This window comes from Triticum aestivum, chromosome 1D (genome assembly GCF_018294505.1).
Source record: "Triticum aestivum cultivar Chinese Spring chromosome 1D, IWGSC CS RefSeq v2.1, whole genome shotgun sequence".
Classification (NCBI taxonomy): domain Eukaryota; kingdom Viridiplantae; phylum Streptophyta; class Magnoliopsida; order Poales; family Poaceae; genus Triticum; species Triticum aestivum.
In genome coordinates, this window is record NC_057796.1 from 377,379,870 (window position 1) to 377,400,749 (window position 20,880).

General features: G+C 52.0%; 1 protein-coding gene across 1 annotated transcript; it reads right to left on the reverse strand.

Moving 5' to 3' along the window:
• Window positions 1-2,075: 2,075 nt before the first annotated feature.
• Window positions 2,076-4,270, reverse strand: LOC123182198 (uncharacterized). The gene is made up of 2 exons (XM_044594695.1): window positions 2,853-4,270; window positions 2,076-2,756 (listed from the first exon to the last, which is right to left on the reverse strand). Exons 1-2 carry the CDS (start codon window positions 4,049-4,051, stop codon window positions 2,531-2,533), a joined length of 1,425 nt encoding a protein of 474 aa, XP_044450630.1. The 5' UTR covers window positions 4,052-4,270; the 3' UTR covers window positions 2,076-2,530.
• Between the last annotated feature and the right edge of the window lie 16,610 nt (window positions 4,271-20,880).

Consider the following 20,880-nt stretch of genomic DNA (forward strand, 5'->3'; position numbering starts at 1 on the left):
CAAGGTGTTCGATGAAATGCTTAGATGCGTTTTAAGCTATTTTCCTTACATTTTGCTATTTTTGCAATCAAAATCAACCTAGAATATTGCATAGTGTAGATGAAGAGGTTGACGGAGATGATCGTCAACGACTATTCGTCTGACGAGGAGGAAGAAGAAGATGATAATTTGAGATGACCATTTTGTGATCGTTAACGAGGACTTTCAGAGATCGGGACTAGGATCACAGTTCAGCCGCTTATACATCAATCGAGATAGAACAAGGGGCTATGAGAAGCTTATGAAGGATTGTTCCAACACCAATACATCCTATCCAGAGAAGTATTTTCGTCGGCATTCGGATGCACTGAAGTCTCTTCCTCGCCATTGCAAGAGTTTTGGAGAAGCATGATGAATGGTTTAAGCTGAGGAGTACAATTGGGGGGGGGGGGGACTGCGAACCCATTGAGGGGAACGCGAGACCCTACTTTGCAGTGCGTCAAGAATCGTCATGTAAGGATGTTGAGAGAGGTTTCGGTGTGCTTCGAAAGCGCTTTGTCATTGTTCGTGGCTCTTTCGAGTATTGCAACCCACATGTTCTATTACATATAATGATATGCTGCATATTGCACAGGATGATCACTAAAGATGAGAGAGGCATTGCACAGAAATTTTTGTACATCACCAATGATGATACCATTGAGCTGGAACACGATGCAAATAAATATAGAGATTCCTCGCAACGCTTCGAAGCATCGAGAACCGAGAAATTCATACCCAGCTCTAAGAGGATATTTTTTTCTCGAATACGCACAAGCATGTGTATCATTCATTAGAGAAGGAGGGGCTCTGAGAGGATCTTGTTCAGCATCAGTTGCTACTTCATTGCACTAGTTGATTGTTGTGCTACTTCATTTGGACCCTTTTGTGTGTTTGAATTCGAATAATTTGATTTGTGAACTTTAAAATTGTAATATTCATGAATTGTATGAACTTTTATTATTAAGTTTGGTTTTATTATGTGTCCAAATATGTTATTGGAATGTAGTAGGTACTCAAAAACTTAGAAGAATTGACAGTGTTCTGTTTTATGGAGCTAAGCTGTAAGGGTACAGCTAGGAGCTTTAGCGTATCAAATATAAGGAGTTAGGACATATCTAGTCGATCCCTTATAATTTAGCTCCTCAAATGAACCCTTAACCTTGACTCCTTATATTCGAGGAGTCACATAAACTGGTTCCTAGCCGAACTTCTAAATTTAACTCCCTAAAAAATTCACACTAATTGAAACTATTCGATTCAAACACAAATCTAAAAAAAAAACACAATTTGATACATTGCATAATATGAATTTAAACTACGGAACTGAAACTACTTGATTCGAACAAAATAAAATGAATATTAGCATCCTAAAACCAAAATAATTTAATCTTCTTCGGTCAGGAGGTTCTCCATATCCAGGCCGTTGGAGTCGGAGTCGCTAGACGAAAGACCCTTCGCTTTCGGTCTGGCCTCTATCCGACGTAGTGTTGACCCGATGGTGGCCCATCGGGTTGATTTAGCGGCGGCGACCCCCGACGGCTGGATCCGACCATTCAGGGTGACCGGGCGCGACAACGGTCTATTCAAAGAGGGCTAGGGGAGTCAGCGTCTGCAGTGTAGGCGGAGGTGCGGGCAGGGGCTGCGAGGTGGCTTGGGGCGGCACCGATGTGGCTGCGGTGCGAGCGAGTGGAGGAAGGAGGATGGCCGATGCGGGGAAGGGGCTTGCGGCTGCTCAAATATAAGCATCAGCCGACACGCTGCTTAGAATTTTCCTTCAACCGAATAAGGGTATCGCTTGATCCGGTTGACGAGGATTAAATCTCATATAAGTCAAAATTCCTTAAAGTCAATACGAAAAACTTAAGGTCGGCTTGAGATGCTCTAAACATCGGCGATAATCAGTAACCATATACTGCTAGCAACACTAATCGATCAGCGGGGAACGTGCAACTAGCTACAAATCGAATTTTGTGCCCACAAAACGTTCTCACTTGCACCTTGGGCACTCCAAATCCCTAGAGGCTAGAGTACAAATAGGAAAGATCCGAGAAAGATTGCACCGAGATCACCATCACCTTCTTATTATTCACTTGTTCTTTTGCTCATATACTACACACCGTAATTACCGGACGCAAGTTGCTACACACAACATATTCAAACGTCCATGCCACCACTCGCCTTTCTTCCTCCCCGCTGTGGCACCACCAGCCTACAGCCACCCACTGCATGCCAGGGAGATGACCGACAAGCTCATCGGGACTTTCGCCCTCGCATCTGCCCGGCCAAAAGCTCCGGTCGCCGTATTCCTGGGGCGGGAAACACGGCACCACGGACTCCCGGAGCACCACCCCACCGCCCCCTGAACGCTCCTACTCAATCTACTAAGTAAACGGATCATGATGTGTTAGCCCAGCTCCAATCCACCGCCCACTAGCCTGGCCATGGTGCCGTGCTCTCGGCGTCTCGCCTCGTGCCGGCATCCACCGCGGCCGGCGCAAGAACACGCGCGTCAGTCGAGGGGGAAGCACGTGTCCTCGCCGCCGGTGTTCCAGAGGAAATGCGCGTACGCGGCGGCGTAGTGCGCGTTGCCGGGGTCGGCCGCGATGGCCTGCTGGTACGTCTCCTCCGCCGCCTCGACGTCGTCCCGCGCCCTCCACAGGAACGTCGCGTACCGGCTCAGCGCCTCCGCGTCCGCCGGCTCCGCCCGCACCGCCCGCTCGAAGTAGTGCTCCGCCCTGCGATTAACAGACACGTTGACAAATCAATACCACGGTAAAAAAAATTGAACCCGCAATTCGTCGAACAGTTGGGGGGCGTGGCCGGGGACCTACCGCTTGTGGTCCTTCCGCGTGATGTAGAGGAATTGGGCGAAGTTGGCGAGGATGAGCGAGTTGTTGGGCTCCTCGGACACGGCCAGCTCGTACCTCTGCTCCGTCCGCGCGTACTCGCCGGCGTCCTCCGTCTCGATCTCCGCCTCCACCGGCGCGACCAGGTTCCCCAGCACGTCCGGGTCCGTCAACTCGTCGGCGCGCGCATTGGCCTGCATGCTCGAGGCCTCCGCGACCATCCTTTCCCAGATGGCCTGTTCGTCCACGGCTGCGGCGTCGGGCACGATATTCTCCGCGCCCGTTCCCGCCAGCGGCGTTAGTTGCTGTGGCGCGACGCGGCTCAGACTGTAGCGGGATTCGTCCCGCCGGTCATCGCCGGAAGCGCCGGCGACGGGCCGGACATCGCCGCCACCCCCGCTGCCCCCACCGACCGAGGCAGTGCGACCAGAAGAGAACGTCTTGACGGAAGCCGCGTCGAACCGCGGGTTCGATGGCTCGGTGTGCTGGGTGTCGACCACCGTAGCAGCGGGCGGCGTCGGCGCGACGGCGGCAGCGGCGACGCTGTTGCTCATCGAATGGACGGTGAAGTTGGCGAGGAGGAGCATGAGGGAGAGCATGAGCGCCGGGGTGCCGGCGAAGATGTGCTGGAAGAGCCAGACGAACGAGTCCTGCATCTCGCCGTGGGCGCGCGCCAGGACGGTCTGCAGGTCGTCGCAGAGCATCTGCTGCAGCGCGAAGCTCTGCAGCTCCCGCACGATGAGCACCATGGAGGAGAAGGCGCGGCCCACCGACTCGCCGGCGGAGCCCAGGCGGAAGCGCTCGTCCCACCGCGACGGCTGCGGTACCTGCTGCCGCCGCTGCTGCTTCTTCCGCTTCAGCATCCGAAGAGACAGGGGCAGCCCGACGCCGCTCGCGCTCCGCTCCAGGCTCGGCGGCCACCCGCACCCCGCCGTCCGCACCCCCGCCGACGCCGCCAGCTCCTCGATCCGCCTCAAGAACTCCATGTCCCCGCCGCCCACGCCATCTATGCTAGCACTCAGCGCGCACCTCGCGGGCCGCCCCTCGCCACGCCGGCGGGCCGCAAGGCCGCCGGGCGCGCAGGATCTCGCGAGCACGCCGCAGCCGCCGCCGAGGAACGGGGACCGCGAGGAGGTCGAGGGCGCGCACGGGGATGGCACGACGGCGGCGACCTGGAAGCCCATGGCAAGCTTGTCTGGTCCCCTTCCCTGCGCGCGGCGAGAGCCCTCGGCCTCTGGTTGGGCCTCGAGATCAGCACCGCGAGCGCGAGGGAGGTGTGAAAACCGCGCACGGCCGTCGAAGGAGGCGGCTCGCTGGATGCGAGCAGACGAGGGAACGCGTCGGGGGCTTTTAACCAAGGGGATCCGGAGCCCGGAGGGGCGTGCGCGTCTTGCCGTCTTGACCGGCCTCCCGTGAACGTGAAGCGGCCTGGTTGTAGTGCCACTGTTTGTGCGTTGGAGTGTAGTGTGATCAGGATGAAAAAACTTCTGACCGTATGTTGGTGACAGCAAAAAAATCTTGGAACTTTTTGGTGGAAAATTCACTTCTTACTATTTTTGTGATTTTGTAGGAACATCTCTCGGCGGAAATTCAATTGGGCTCCCGGGAGCATGTGCTCCTGCGAGGAAAAATAATTTTTAAAATGTCAAAAAAGTTTCAACAATTTTCTTCTTGTATTTATAAGTTACGTTCAAATGTTGTCTGCAAAGTTTTAGAGAAAAGGGTTAAACATTTTGGCGTGTGAAAAAAAAAGAACACCAAATATTACCCTAAAATGTCACCCAATTTTTTTTCACGACGAAACACCACTACTCCGTTTCTCTTGCGACACTAACAAGAACATCCACAAAAAAGTTCATAGTTTTTTTTGAAAACATTTTACCATTTTTTTTTTGCAGTATTGTTCATTCGGGAGCAAATGCTCTCGGGAATCAAAATGATCCTCCCAATCTCTCAAGGTTTGATGAACACTACTCCCTCCATTCACTTTTATAAGACTGTCTGAAATGTCTAGAGCACCTTATAAAAATGAACAGAGGGAATATTAGAGTGATGTTCAACCTCCACTCTCAACGCATAAATAAACAATATGAAAAGGCAAGTATGTAAATTGAACTGCATATATTTTCTTTTTGCAAATCATAGTACATAGTCTGGACTTACCCCGCGCCTCATTTATTTTTCAAGAATCATAACGGGAATCTATTCTATCGTGCAACTGTCTGCGCACCCCACGATCACGGGGTTACCATGGCAACACCACGGATGTGGAGGTTATCGCGCACTTAGCCACAAATGTGCAGGTCATGCCATACGTCTAGTTTGTCATTGTTTATATTTCCTTTCCTGTTAAGCCCGAACACATCCGTCGGTTATTGGCCGTTACTTCTGGCGGGATCTAGACTAGCCCCATAAATCAACACTTGTCTTTATTACGGATTTTGTCCTCACTCATGCGCACCTTGGATCAACTTCCCAGATGGTCGCCCATCATGAAATTACTCCATGCCGAGCACGCTTAACTTTGGAGTTTTTTTGAATAGGCTCCCGAAAAAGAAGAATTTTTTTGGTGATATGAGTAGTCTAGCATCCCCATTAAGTTAGGCTCTCACATTCCTCTTCGGCAAAGAATTACGACTAAGTGATCACACTTGTTTGGAGCTTTATTATAAAGTCGAATGGTCCTTCTGAATTTGTTCTAAAATAAAATGCTCGTGGTAACTTTACCTCTCTTCTGAGTTAAAACAAAATTAATATGAGATCAGAAATAATCAACTCTGAAAAGAAACCAGAATTTATGTTCCAAATTGATTTACTAGCTGGTCGAAAGAAAAATCTATTTCAAACGAATTTTTTTCTTGCGGGGAAATTTCATATGTAGTTGGATAAACTTGACCCTAGCTTGACATAAAATCTATTCAACGCACCAGTGATAGTTATCTACTTTTCCCACACCTTCTTCACAAATGAAACCCACCAAGTGGAGTGGAAAACTTTGTGGCCATGTAGAGGCATCATGTGGTCAATTAGTCATAATAAAGTGCCATGCTCCATCAAAGTCCCGTGGTAAACCATGATCAGCGAACTCACGTGATGAGGTCAAATCCAAATTTCTAGATCGAATTCATGTGATTGGCAAGTGGGTGCAAAAGAGTGCAAGCTGCGGAGCCCAAGTAGACCAAAACCATCCATAAACTTGACCCCTTAATTGCAGTGGCTTGAACAGCTCGAGCTATAACAGTACTAGTCTCATCAAAAAGGAAGAACGGCCCGTGCCAAGAAAAGTCCAGAGCGGAAAAAGCTGCCGCGGGTGCATCCGTCGCACCATCTCGAGCCCCGAGACTTGATGAGTGACCGCAGAAAGTAAGTTTTTTTTTTGAAAAAACCGCAGAAAGTAAGTGAGAGTGACGTCGTCCGAAGGGCCCCACACGCTAGAGAGAAATATCGAGGCGAACGGACGGCTGTGGCCTGCTGGAATCCAACCTGGGTCTGTACTGATCGGCCCGGAGAAACGGCCAGTGGGCCGCGTCGGGGTTCGGCGACAGTGCTCGCTCCCTGGACGGCCGGGAGCGGATGGGTCCTGGACCAGACGACTCTGCTTCGTCCACGACGAGCACATGGGAAATGTGTACTGAAAGTGCTAGCTGTGCGGTCATGGAGGATACTATGGGGCCGGGGAAAGTATCGGGTGCTACGGGAGCTCGAAGAGCTTCTTGGCCATTGGATCTGAAATCCAACGGTCATCTACAGATTTGCAATACCAAATTTCTGAAGGTGTTTTCTGAATAAAAGCGTGAGCTCTCTCCTCGGCCTTCGGATCTCAGATCTAACGGTTGAAAAGCTCCTGGAGCACCTAATCTTAGGTGCTCCTGTAGCACCAGATATCCTCCCTATGGGGGCCGTGTTAGAGCATCTCCACTCGTTGGCGCCCTTAGGAGGTCTTTTTTTCGCCGCTTGGGGTCGCGCCAGCGGAATTTTAGGCTTTGGGAGGCAAAATTTTCCAGTCGTCGCCTCACCGACGACGCATTCCGAGGTCGCGTGGCGGCACCCCGCAGCTCGACACCGTCGCCCCACCGTCCGCCGCGCACCACCAGCCCTCCGTCCAGCTCCCTCCCCCACGTGAGCTCCGCCACGGCGTCAGGCGTCTGCTGTCCACGCCGTCCTCGCCGTGCGCGTCACCGTTCCTGTCCCTCGTCTAGCAGATCGGGAGATCGGGAGGCGCGGCCTCGGGGAGGGGAGACGGCGAGAGGGAGGCCGCCACGAGAGGCGACGGACGGGTAGGAGCGGGAGGTGGCGGCGGTGGAGGGCCATGGCAACGAGCGCCGTCCGGAGCAGGAGGCCAGCCAGGCTGTCCGCGAGCTGCAGTTCCCATGGCGCCAAGAGCTCGAACCCCTGCCTCACGCCCTCCTCCTCGTCGTCCTTCGTCGCCTGGAGTCGCCGGGAGCCCGCGCCAAGTTCGCAGTCGCCGCTCCTCTGCTTCCGCTGCATCGAGCAACAGCAGTTCCGGCAGAGGACGCCGCCTCTGCCCCGACCCCGCCTGGACTCCCCTCCTGCCGGCCTTCAACGCCGTCTGCGCCTCCTCTGCCTCGAATCTCGCCGTCTCCGCCGCCCGTCCATGCCCGGCCCCGCCGCTTCAAGTCCCAACGCTGCCTTCCCATGCCTCATCAGGCTCGCCGTGTCCAGGCCGTCCTGGTCGCGCCCGTGGCGAGCACGTCGAGGGTGGCTGGCTGCCGCTCCCGCTTCGCCCGTCTCCACGGTGTGCTATGTTCGGTGGAAAAAGAGGAGAAAGGAGAGAGAGAAAGAGGGGCGAGTGGCCGACAGTGGGCCGAAAAGGAAAAAGAATAGCGCCGGTGCATCCCAGCTGCCCCCCAGGTTCCTGGGTCTCGCCCCCGATCGCCGGCTGTGTTTTTGACTAAATCCGGCGCAAAACGAGGTCTTGAGGGTCCGACTGGCTCATTTTTTTAGCGCCGGGGTGAAAAAGTGGTCCTGGGAGGCTCGGCGGGGGACGGCTGGAGATGCTCTCAGTCACGTGTGTCCTACGTGCGTGTCGGGGTGAGAAGGGGCAACCAAGCCAACTGCAGCGCGGCAGTTCCAGTGCTAGGCCAAGCCAAGCTGGATGTTGTTCACTGGGGCTGAGGGAGTGAGCTCGTGGAGTAAAGTCGGAGACGTCGCTCTCTGGTGCCTTTGTAGAGGCGCCGAATTTCCGTACGGGGGGATTTTTGTGGTCATGGCAGGACAAATATCTCGCTCGTGTGAGGCGGTAACATTTCCGACGATGCTGGGACCTGCTGGCCGGTGCCATTGCTCGCGGCTTTCATAGTTGGGAAATGGACTTTGCTACACCTACGTATAATTAACCTATGTAAACTTACGTATTGGCTGACTTGCCAAATTTGGTTGCACGAAAATGAGAAGTTGACAACTCGTTCCTCAACTGCGAAAATCCAGTGCAATTTATGTGACTTGCTCCATGGCTTTCCTCCACAACAACTAGTAGGAGTAGCAGTACACAACCTAAAAAGTGTGTCCACTGAAAATACTAGTGTCCGCTTCTTCAGGGGACATTCGTATGTTGGTTGCAACTAACATGCACATGCATTCTTATGACGCCTATCACGTATTAGGACCGTGACAAGGCCGGAGGGGTGAGCTACATGTCAGCACGGAATCATTTCCCCTCTCCACCTCTGCAAGGGCCATGCTGCTAAGGCCAACTCCACCGCACGATCCCAAACGGACGTCCGTTTTGTCTGAATTTCGTCCATTTAAGATGGCAATGACGACGAAAACGAATACGCGTGTCCGGCTGCGTTCGAGGCGCCCACCGCGACAGAGCGACCCAAAACGTCCGCCCCCCACCCGCTCGTCGCCGCGCCTCGCCGCCCGCGCGCCCCGCCTGACGCCGCGCGCCCCACGCCCCCGCGCCCCTGCACGTCGCCGCGCCTCGCCGCCCGCTCGCCCTCGCCCACGCACCCGCCGCGCCGCGCCTCGCCGCCCGCTCGCCCTCGCCCCCGCACCCGCCGCGCCGCGCCTCGCCGCCCGCTCGCCCTCGCCCCCGCACCCGCCGCGCCGCGCCTCGCCGCCCGCTCGCCCTCGCCCCCGCACCCGCCGCGCCGCGCTCGCCGCCCGCTAGCTCGCCCTCTCCCCCGCACCTACTCGACCCGCCGCGCCGCGCTCGCCCGACGGCCGCGCGCGCCGCCCCCGCCTCGACCCGCCCCGGCGCGACGCGCTCGCCCTCGCCCCCGCACCCGCCGCGCCGCGCTCTCCCCCGCCGCGCCCGCCCTCGCCCCCGCGCCCGGCACGCCGGCCCGCCCCGCTCGCCCGCGCTCCCGCGCCCCCGCACCCGCACCCGCACCCGCCCGCCCCCGCCTCGCCCCGCCGCGCACGCCCTCGCCCTGCACCCGCCGCGCCGCGCGCCGGCCCGCGCGCCCTCGCCCCCGCACTCGCCGCGCCGCGCTCGCCCTGGCCGCGTCCCGCCTCGCCGCGCCCTCGTCGCCGCCGGCCTCGCGCTCGCTTCGCCCCGTGCGCCTCGCCCTGCCCCGCCCCGCCCCGTGCGCCTGCCTCAACGCCGCCGCGCACGCGCCCACGCCCCTCGCTGCGCTCGGCCTGCCCTGCGCGTGCCCGCGCCGCGCCGGGCTGGTCTCTCCGCGCACCTGCGCCGAGCTCGCCGCCGCTGCCTCTACCCGTCACCGCGCCCGCTCCTGCTGCTGCTGCGTCGCCGGGATGCGAGAGAGAGAGGAGGGAGAGAGAAGCGGGGTAGGTGGGAGGGAGGTTGACATGGGCCCGGCCGGACACGAGCGGACGAGGACGAGGCTGCTGCGTCAGCTTTCTGTCCGCTTTGGCCCCAAAACGAGACCAACTTTGGTCCAGGGATGGGGTGAAACGGACACGAAACGGACAAAAAAGCAAAATGGGGCCTGCCGCTGGGCCGTCTGCTTTGTCCATTTTACCCCAAACATACGGGGCCGGACAGGATAGGGTCGCACGATAGAGTTGGCCTAACTCCTACAAGACGGTCAGGTCAGCACAAGAAGCTTTGTTTGTACCCCAAGATGAGGCAAATTTGACAATTTTGACCTGGGGATAAAATCATTTCACAAAATGAACTGCCTCTAAAAAATTCACTCAGCTCAATTTTTTGAGTGACGCCTAACACGAAGGCGCCACACTACACTGTGCAACGCTTGACTGGCAGACGCTACACGCCTGGCCAGCGTCGCACCCCGGACTGCCTAAAGATTACTAAGTTAATGTGCAGCGGCTAAGAGTTAGGCGCCACACTATACAGTGTAGCGCCTAGCCTCTAAGCGTTGCACTAGTAGTTGCATTATTTACCACTACAAAATGAAGCAACCACTAGTGCAACGGCCAGACGCTAGGCGCCACACTGTAGCTCTCAGGTGCGGCACACTGACTCAGTAATTTTCGGATCATCCGGGTGCGACGCTAGCTAGGCGTGCAGCGCCTGTCAGTCAGGCGCTGCACATTGTAATGTGGCGCCTTTGTGTCGGGCGCCACTCAAAAAGATCAGCTGAGTGAATTTTTTTAGGAGCGGTTCATTTTGTGAAATGATTTCATCCATTGGTCAAAATTGTTAAATTTGCACTTAGATGAGACATGAGAGCATGACGACGACGACCATATAAAAGATAAATGGTGACGCGGGCCTGGACCCAACCACTGCAGTTATTCTGTCGCACTACGTTTTCCCCACCGGGAAAAAAAGCCGTAGCTGATAAGGCCCATATATAGGACGCAATCAGTGTGTGTGCCACACCCAAGAAGCATTTCACGTGTGGTACGAACCCGGTGCAATGGCGACACGCAGGAGTGTACGTGAAAGACGTATTGTCCCCACACGTCCACACTCACCGTGCGAGATACTCCCTCCGTCTCAAAAGTAAGACGTTTTTTGGCACTAGTGTAGATATTTCTTTCCGGAACACCTGCTGCCGATGCCAAGCTCCAAACCGGCACCGTCCACCGGATTTCTATCTTCCACAAAGGGCCAAACAGTCGGTGTAGAGAAAAGGAAAAAAGGAAATCTGTAATCGAGGTCGAGGGGATTTATTCCAAACCGGCACCGTTCACTGGATTTTCTTTGCGCCTTCTCCGGCCCCGTGGAGTCGATCAATTCCAATTACCTGAAGCTGCAACAGTATCTCTGTGCACTTCCTTTGCGAATACGCAACACACACACCTGGTGAGCGATGCCAAAACCATCTTTGCGATCCTTCCATCGCTTAATTTGCAAATTACACAAACGGGCTCGCTCCGACCGCCCAGAACCAGGCTGATCGAGGATGCCAGGCGCCAACGATCCGGCGACACCCGCCGCCCTTATCCTCTGCCCCGGCTCCCTCGACCAGCTCAGCCAAAGCGATGCATATTTACCTTATCCGGCATTGCAGTACACTTCGGAGTTACCGAGTCCACACACGCACATTACCTTATCTGGCACAGCAGTACACTCCGATGATCATCGGTCGAATAGTCACCGTAGCCGTAACATCTCGTAGCTATCCGTTCCTTCTTCCGGCGTCGCCGTCAGGGGGAGAAGGTCGCTGAGTGCTACGCCCGGCACCTTTTCGTGAGTTTTTGCATTGTTCTCTGCTAGCAACTCCTCCTGCTACCGTGCGCTATGTAGATATCTCCGTTTAACGAGCACGCCGTAGCAACGTAGGAGTATCTATCAGTCAATCAATGGAATAATGTACTGTAGTAAGTACTAGTATAGCTTCTCCGAACGAGCTGAAACCATGTAGCTAGCTAGTGTTTTTGTTGTTGTTGTTGTTGTTGTTGTTGTTGGAGGTGGCTAGCTAGCTAATCGGTTCGAATGAACTGGAGCTCGGAAACCGTGATCAGCGAATTCACGTGATGAGGTCAGATCCAAATTTCTAGATATAATTCATGTGATTATAGCAAGTGGGTGCAAAAGAGTGCAGGCTGCGGAGCCCAAGTGCACCAAAGCCATCCATAAACTTGACCGCTTGATTGCAGTCTCGCAGACTTAATCAGCTCGAGCTAAACAGTAGTCGCATCCAAAAAGAAAAAGGAAAACGGCCCGTGATAAGCAAAGTCCGGAGCGGAAAACGGCCAGTGAGCCGCGTCGGGGCTCGGCGACAGTGCTTGCTCCCTGGTCATTGGACGGCCGGGAGCGGATGGGAGGGCTCCGATCGGACGGTGGACCAGGGTGGCGCACTGGGTGGGTCCTGGACTAGACGAACCCGTTTCGTCCACGATGAGCACATGAGAAATGTGTACTGTGCACTGCTAGGGGCTTAGCTGGGCGGTCACGGAGGAATGGGGCCGTCTCGGTCACGGTGTGTCGTGGGTGAAAGTGGCAGGCCGCAGTGGTGGTTCTAGTGTTAGGCCAAGCTGGACCTCGTGGCAAATTTGACCTATAGACGAAATCAAATCACAGAATGAACTGCCCGTGAAACTATTTCACGCGGCTGATCCGTGGCGCCTTGCTCTCAGGCGCTGCATTAGTGCAACGCCTGGGAGCTAGGCGCTGCACTAGTGCAACGCCTAGGAGCTAGGCGCTACACTGTATAGTGTGGCGCCCAGCTCTCAGGCGCTGCACACTGACTTAGTAATTTTCTGATTACACGGGTGCGACGCTGGCCGTGTAGTGCCTATCTGTGAGGCGTTGCACAGTGTAGTGTGGCGCCTTCGTGTCGGGCGTCACACAAAAAGGTCAGACGCGTGAAATAGTTTTATGGATATTTCATTCTGTGATTTGATTTCGTCTATAGGTCAAATTTGTCAAATTTGCCGGACCTCGTTCACCGGGACTGGGAGAAGTAAGGACAACTCCACCGCGCGACCCTATCCTGTCCGCCCCCGTCCGTTTGGGGTAAAACGGACAAACCAGACGGCTCAGTGCGCGGGCGCAAACGGACTTTTGTCCGTTTTGTGTCCGCTTTCGACCCATCCCCGGCCCAAGTTTGCGCCGGTTTTGGGGTGAAACGGACAGCGCGCGGACGGGAGGGATGCGAGCGCTTGTCCTTCCCTGGCCCGCCTATCGGTGGCACAAAGCAAAACCCCCCGCCCGCCCATTTGGCGCCATTCCCACCAAACCCTCGCACGTCCCTCTCGCCACCCCTCTCCCACCCCGTCCATGGCCGACGCCCGGCCGAATTCCGGCGGCCTAGCCGTCGACCCGCCCGGAAAGGTGAAGAAGAAGGCGGCCAAGGCGCCAAGGAAGCCGTGGTCGGAGTGCACGCAGGAGGAGATCGCCAAGTTGGACGCCGAATCGGCGAAGAGGAGGGAACAGAGAGCGGTCGTCAAGGTCAATGCCGCTGCGGCCAAGTTCGCCGCCCAGGCTCGTCGATCGCCCGACCTCCGCACTGCCAGTCGCGGACCACGCCCATGTTGCCCGGCTTTCCTCTGCCAAGGCACGACGGCTAGACCCGTTTCTCGGGGTCGCCGGACGTCGGCTTGTTCACGCCGTCCACACCGCGCCCTGCGGCCGTCATCGACCTCAACGTCACGCCTGGGTCCAGCAGCGGCGGCCGGCCGTCCGTCGAGATGCAAAGCAAGCAAGCACGAGCACCGTTCACGGGCACCATGCCGGCCCCCCGCGTCTTGTTTGACGGAATGCCAACACCAACGCCATCGGTCGACGACCCCTTCTACAACCAGTACATGGAGGACGTGATCTTCGAGGGTGGGCATGGCCGTGCCTACGACCCCGAGGAGACCCAAAGTCAGGATGGCCGTGCCCAGTACGTCCCCGATGAAGAGGCCCACGACCGTGCTGACTACGACCATGGTGACTCGTGGCATGAAGACGATGACATCTATGTGGAAGGTGATGGTGATGAAGAAGAAGGCAATGACGTTGATATTAGTGGCGAGCCATTGTTCATCGACGAGCTCACCCAAAGAGCGGAAGCACAAAAGAAGAGGAAGAGCATTCACATGGGTTCATATACACAAGATGAGGACAAGTTGATTTGCCAAGCTTGGATGGAGATTAGTCTAGATCCGAGGACCGGCGCGCAACAACAGGGCATTGTTTTTTGGATGAGAGTCCACAAAACATTCCATGAAAGGAAGATGTTTGAGCCCTACCAAATTACAAGCAACCGTGGCATCGGCTCGATTCAAAAGAGGTGGTTGTTCATCCAACAAGAGTGCAACAAGTATTGCGCCGCATTTGAGAGCGTTGAAGCACGACCCGTGAGTGGTCTCGGCGTTGGGGACATGGTATGCTCTCCTCTTCCTAGTCCTTTCCTTGCTACGGCCATGAGACTTCGGCCTTGTATATGTTTGCATGTTCACTTGTTGTTGATCATGTCGTGTAGGCATTTCAATCTTTGGAGGCATTCAAGGCCCGGCACAATGACAAGCCATTCACTCTTACTCATTGTTGGACGATCATCAACAATTGCCCTAAGTTCAAGGTCCAATACCGTGAACTTCAAAGGAAGAGAGGATTGAAGACGGCCAAGTTCGCCGGAGGTGGAGATGGCGAGGCGTTGAAGAGGCCGAGGGGCAAGACCAACTCCAAGGTTGACGACATACGTGATGCCTCATCCATGGCATTGCATGACACTTTGCATGGCATGATGTCTCAAAAGGATGTGAGGAACAAGAAGAAGCGGCAAAGCAAGGACGAGCAAATGAAGCAATACCTAGACCTTCAAAGGAAAAAGCTTGAGATGGAGGAGGCGGCCAAGATGAGGAAGATCGACATGGAGGAGGCGGCCCGGCAAAGGAAGCTAGACATGGAGGAGGCGGCCCGGCAAAGGCAGCTCGACATCGAGGCCGACAACGTCAAGGCCAGGCAGAGGCAGCTCGACATCGAGGCCACCAATGCCGCCACCAAAGCGAAGGAGGTGGCCCTTGCGATCATGAGTGTGGACTTGTCGAAGATGAGCGAGAAGACGAGGGCCTGGTTCGAGGCCAGGCAGAAGGAGATGCTCGACGCCGAAGGCCTGAACTAGGTCGTCCGATCGGCCGTGGCCGTTCTTTTTGGAGGCTGGCATGGGTGCCGCCCGCCCGCTGGTCCGCTGGCTTTGTGCCGGCGAGAAAAACATTCATTTTGGAGGCCGGCTGTGTTACCGGCGAGGACAACTTTTCATTTTGGAGGCTGGCTGTGTTGCCGGCCGCTGGCTGATGCCGGCGATGGACGTGTAGGCCGCTGGCTGTGTTGCCGCCGTGATGAACCGGGGCCGCTGGCCTGATGAACTAGGGCTTGGCATTTAAAAGTTGCTCCTTTTTTTAAAATAGACGCGGACAGGATGGGGCAAACGGATGCGGCCGCGCGCTAGGCGCACGGCCACCGCATACCAGACACGCCCGGACACGACCCCATTGCCCTACCCAAACGGATAGTATCCGGACAAAACGGACGTCCATTTGTGATCGCGCGGTGGAGTTGGCTTAAAAATCGGGTTGCTCTTCCGTTCTTCGTGGAGGCGCCAGATTCTCGTAAGGGAGGATTTTTCTGATGACGGTAGGACAAATATCTCGCGTGATGTGGCAACGTTTTGTATTCCTGGTTGGTGCATTGGCCATTGCTCGCGGTTTTCATCACCAGGAAATGGCAAATTAAGGGCAGTCATAGTGGGACCATATGGCAGTTAGTCCAGATTACTAGTATAAAGTAACGGGAGAATATCATACGAAAACCAACATTTGATGGAAATCGATGAGAACCACGAGAAGTGGATGTTTTCAAGTTTCAAAAAAAATACGGGATGTTAAGAGGATGATGTTTTATTGTCACACAAAATTTTAAGTTGAAACACATCACAAGAAGTGAGCTATGAAAAATATAAAATCGGTGTTGAATAGTGCCGACAGTAATGTCACTATTCAAGGCTGAATTTGTCTTTTTCATAGCTCACATCTCGTAATGTGTTTCAACTTAAAAAATTGCATGGCAATAAAACATCACCCTCTTAACATCCCATATTTTTTCAGATTTTTTTTGAACTTTAAAATATGGTTTCCACGGAGTTTTCATTGAATATTGGTTTTCGTATGATATTCTCCCTAAAGTAACATAGAAGGAATATTATACTTCCTCCGTCCCATAATATAAAAGCATTTTTTACGCTACATTAATGTTAAAAACGCTTTTATATTATGGGACGAAGAGAGTATATGATTGCACTTATTATGTTGCAGACTCATTTTGCCAGTTATTTCACAGTAACATATTGTGTTACCACAAACATTTTTCTCCTCAATAACTCATTGCTACATAAGAAAATTTGTTTTGGGTGTGCTATGTTACTAGTTAAGTTAGAGCATCTACAACCGGATTTGGCAAATCAGGTCCTCTATATGCCCGCGGGAGCATCCATGGACAGCGCCCACCGCCCCCTCATATCTTACGCCGCACATCCACATACCTCAAATGCGGATTCTCAAATCCATGCACATCGATCATACAATACAAATTGTCCAAATCCAACAATTCAAAACAACACAAAGCAAGTCATAGTTCAACAAACCAGACGTGCCAAAATGAAATCCATGTCTGAGCATTATTGATGGCTCGCTTGTCGATCACTGGCCGGACGCCATCTATGCCGCCTGCTCCGAGGTCATGCTTGTGTCCTGCTCGTCCTGCTTCGCTTGCATCCGGACTGCCTGCTCTGCCTGCATCCTTGCCGCATGCTCCGCTGCCGCTGCCACCGTCGTTGCCTCATACTCCGTACGCTCGTTGAGCTCCTTCTTATCCACAAGCCACTTCTTTGCATGCTCATCCAAGAGGGTTTCATTCGTCAAGATGATCTTCGCATCCTCTGCGTCCCGTGCAAGTTGCAACCTCTCCTTCTCAAGCTCAATCTCTCAAAATGTCTTGGCCTTCTCGAGTTCCCATTTGATCGCCGCCTTTTGCTTCTCCAACTCGATCTTCTCCATCTGAATTTCCAGCTTCTTCTCCGTCCTCTTTCGGTCCCAATCCATCCTCTCCTTTTGCGCATCCAACATGAGCTTGTACCTCTCCTCTTTCTTTTTCTCCCTAGCCAAAAAGCCCATCCATGTGAACGATATTTTTATAGCCGCGAGCATTCATCATGTCCAAATGAACTAGCGGACTTTGATCAGAGAGGAGCAATGATACGTCTCCAACGTATCTATAATTTATGAAGTATTGATGCTATTATATTATCCATCTTGGATGTTTATGGGCTTTATTATGCACTTTTACATTACTTTTGGGACTAACCTATTGACCCAGAGCCCAGTGCCAGTTTCTGTTTTTTCCCTTGTTTCAGTGTTTTGCAGAAAAGGAATATCAAACGGAGTCCAAACGGAATGAAACCTTCGGGAGAGTTATTTTTGGAATGGAAGCAATCCAGGGGATTTGGAGTGCACGTCAGGGGATCAACGAGGAGAGCATGAGGCAGGAGGGTGCGCCCACCCCCCTGGGCGCGCCCTCCACCCTCGTGGGCCCCTCATGGCTCCCCTTACCGACTTCTTTCGCCTATATATCTCCATATACCTTAAAACCATCGGGGAACAGAATCGATCGGGATTTCCGCCGCCGCAAGCCTCTGTAGCCACCAAAAACCAATCGGGACCCTGTTCCGGCACCCTGCCGGAGGGGGGATCCCTCACCGGTGGCCGTCTTCATCATCCCGACGCTCTCCATGACGAGGAGGGAGTAGTTCACCCTCCGGGCTAAGGGTATGTACCAGTAGCTATGTGTTTGATCTCTCTCTCTCTCTCTCTCTCTCTCTCTCGTGTTCTTGAGGTGATACGATCTTGATGTATCGCGAGCTTTGCTATTATAGTTTGATCTTATGATGTTTCTCCACCTCTACTCTCTTGTAATGGATTGAGTTTCCCCTTTGAAGTTATCTTATCGGATTGAGTCTTTAAGGATTTGAGAACACTTGATGTATGTCTTGCCGTGCTTATCTGTAGTGACAATGGGACATCACGTGATCCACTTGATGTATGTTTTGGTGATCAACTTGCGGGTTCTGCCCATGAACCTATGCATAGGGGTTGGCACACGTTTTCGTCTCGACTCTCCGGTAGAAACTTTGGGGCACTCTTTGAAGTACTTTGTGTTGGTTGAATAGATGAATCTGAGATTGTGTGATGCATATCGTATAATCATACCCATGGATACTTGAGGTGACATTAGGGTTTTGGTTGATTTGTGTCTTAAGGTGCTATTCTAGTACGAACTCTATGATAGATTGATCCGAAAGAATAACTTTGAGGTGGTTTCGTACCCTACCATAATCTCTTTGTTTGTTCTTCGCTATTAGTGACTTTGGAGTGACTCTTTGTTGCATGTTGAGGGATACTTATATGATCCAATTATGTTATTATTGTTGAGAGAACTTGGACTAGTGAAAGTATGAACCCTATGCCTTGTTTCAACGCATTGCAATACCGTTTACGCTCACTTTTATCATTAGTTACCTTGCTGTTTTTATATTTTTATATTTTCATATTACAAAAACCTATATCTACCATCCATATTGCACTTGTATCACCATCTCTTCGCCGAACAAGTGCACCTATACAATTTACCATTGTATTGGGTGTGTTGGGGACACAAGAGACTCTTTGTTATTTGGTTGCAGGGTTGCTTGAGAGAGACCATCTTCATCCTACGCCTCCCACGGATTGATAAACCTTAGGTCATCCACTTGAGGGAAATTTGCTACTGTCCTACAAACCTCTACACTTGGAGGCCCAACAACGTCTACAAGAAGAAGGTTGCGTAGTAGACATGAAGCTTTTTTCTGGCGCCGTTGCCGGGGAGGTGAGTGCTTGAAGTTATATCTTTAGATCTTGCAATCGAATCTTTTAGTTTCTTGTTTTATCACTAGTTTATTTTATAAAAGAAAACTACAAAAAAATGGAATTGAGTTTGTCTCATACGCTTCATCTTTTTAATATCTTTCGTGAGTATGATGGAAAGGAAAATTGTGCCAAAGTGTTAGAAGAAGAATGCATTAAAATATTTGGCCCTAAATCTTCGAATGATGAGCATGATTGCAGTGTTGTTAGTATGAACTCCTTGAATATCCATGGTACTAATGATGATTGCACTAGTCATGATAAAAATATTTCTTATAAGCATGTCGATTTTTGTGGAGTGCATAGAGTTTGCAAATAACCAAAAAGGGAAGATAGATTTTGTAAGAGGCATAAGTACTTAGAAACTAAATGGTTGCAAGAAAGGCTAGATGTTTGTGCTGAAAATTTAAATTTTCTTAGCCGTACTTGTGAACTTTGCAATGAACGTGGTCATTTAACTATCCGATGCAAATTGTTTCATGATCTACTCGTGTCCAAAAATTGTGATGACTTGATTTCCCTTGCACATCATAATGAACTTAGTTTGCTTTTGGATTATGAAGAAATGAAACGTACAACTAAACATATTCCAGAATATAACCTTGAGAAATTCCTCGATATTGATCTAGAAGAAATTTTTATGTATTGTGCGGTGAATTGTATTGAAAATCCTTATATTTCCAATTACATAAAGAAAAGAAAACAAATAAAGGATGAAGATAATACTAATGAAAGGGAAGAGGCTTCCCAATATCCTCCTATTATTTCTTATGATGAATCAGGTAACGAGGAGGAGCCTTCTAGTCAACCAATCTCATCAATAAGGAGCTCAAAAGAGAGGGTTAAACCCACACATGATGTGAAGAAGAAAAAGAAAAGACGGAGAAGTAAAGGTAGAAAGGTATCCCTCCCAAATGATGTTGCTCCTATTACTCATTGTGATGATGATAATTGCTATACTATTGGTGCTATTGATACTGTTAACGATGAGAGTGATTATGCTTATGATATGAAAAGACCCAAGCTTGGGGATGCTATGTTTGAGAATATATTTGCTGCAATTAATGTTTTTCCCAAGCTTGGGGATGCTATGTTTAATGAAGATGATATTTTTAGCCTCCCAAGTTTTGATGAGCAAATTTGTTATGATGATAGCATGCCTCCTACTTATGATGATTATGTTGATGAAAGTGGGTTTGGAAGAGTGTCAACTTTAGGAAGTAATGATCCCACTATTTTGGAGGATGTAGAATCTTATTGTGATAATTATGAAAGTTGATTTGGAGAGGTCATGACTTTATTTAGTAATGATTCCACTATCTTGGAAGAGGTTTCAATTGATTATGATGAGAACAAAGTTGCTACTTATGATGATTATTGTGATGAAACTTATGCTATAAAAAGTAGTGATGATTATATTACGTGTCATGATTACCCTTTTTCTGAACATTACTCACTTAATGTGGAAACAATTTATAGTATTCGAGTCTCTTATGATACTCCCACTATTCCGAATGAGAAGAAATTTGCTTATGTGGAGAGTAATAAAATTTCTATGCAAGTAGATCATGAAAAGAATGCTTTAGGTGCTGGTTATTGTTGGGGAACGTAGTAATTTCAAAATTTTCCTACACACACGCAAGATCATGGTGATGCATAGCAACGAGAGGGGAGAGTGTTGTCCACGTACCCTCGTAGACCGACAGCGGAAGCATTATCACAACGCGGTTGATGTAGTCGTACGTCTTCACGATCCGACCGATCAAGTACCGAACGTACGGCACCTCCGAGTTCTACACACGTTCAGCTCGATGACGTCCCTCGAACTCCGATCCAGCCGAGTGTTGAGGGAGAGTTTCGTCAGCACGACGGCGTGGTGATGATGATGATGTTCCACCGACGCAGGGCTTCGCCTAAGCTCCGCAACGGTATTATCGAGGTGTAATATGGTGGAGGGGGGCACCGCACACGGCTAAGAGATCTCAAGGATCAATTGTTGTGTCCATGGGGTGCCCCCTGCCCCCGTATATAAAGGAGCAAGGGAGGAGGAGGCCGGCCCTAGGAGGGGGCGCACCAAGTGTGGAGTCCTACTAGGACTCCCTAGTCCTAGTAGGATTCCACCTCCCATATGGAATAGGAAAAGAGGAAGGGAGAAAGAGAAGGAAGGAAGGGGGCGCCCCCCTTCCCTAGTCCAATTCGGACCAGACCAAGGGGAGGGGTGCGGCCA

What these genes read in the sequence shown, in the direction of transcription:
- LOC123182198 (XM_044594695.1), bottom strand. Translation starts at nt 4,051, where the DNA reads ATGGGCTTCCAGGTCGCCGCCGTCGTGCCATCCCCGTGCGCGCCCTCG. An exon ending in ACGCGGAAGGACCACAAGCG is followed by an intron (nt 2,757 to 2,852) that starts GTAGGTCCCCGG and finishes TGTTAATCGCAG; the next exon opens with GGCGGAGCACTACTTCGAGC.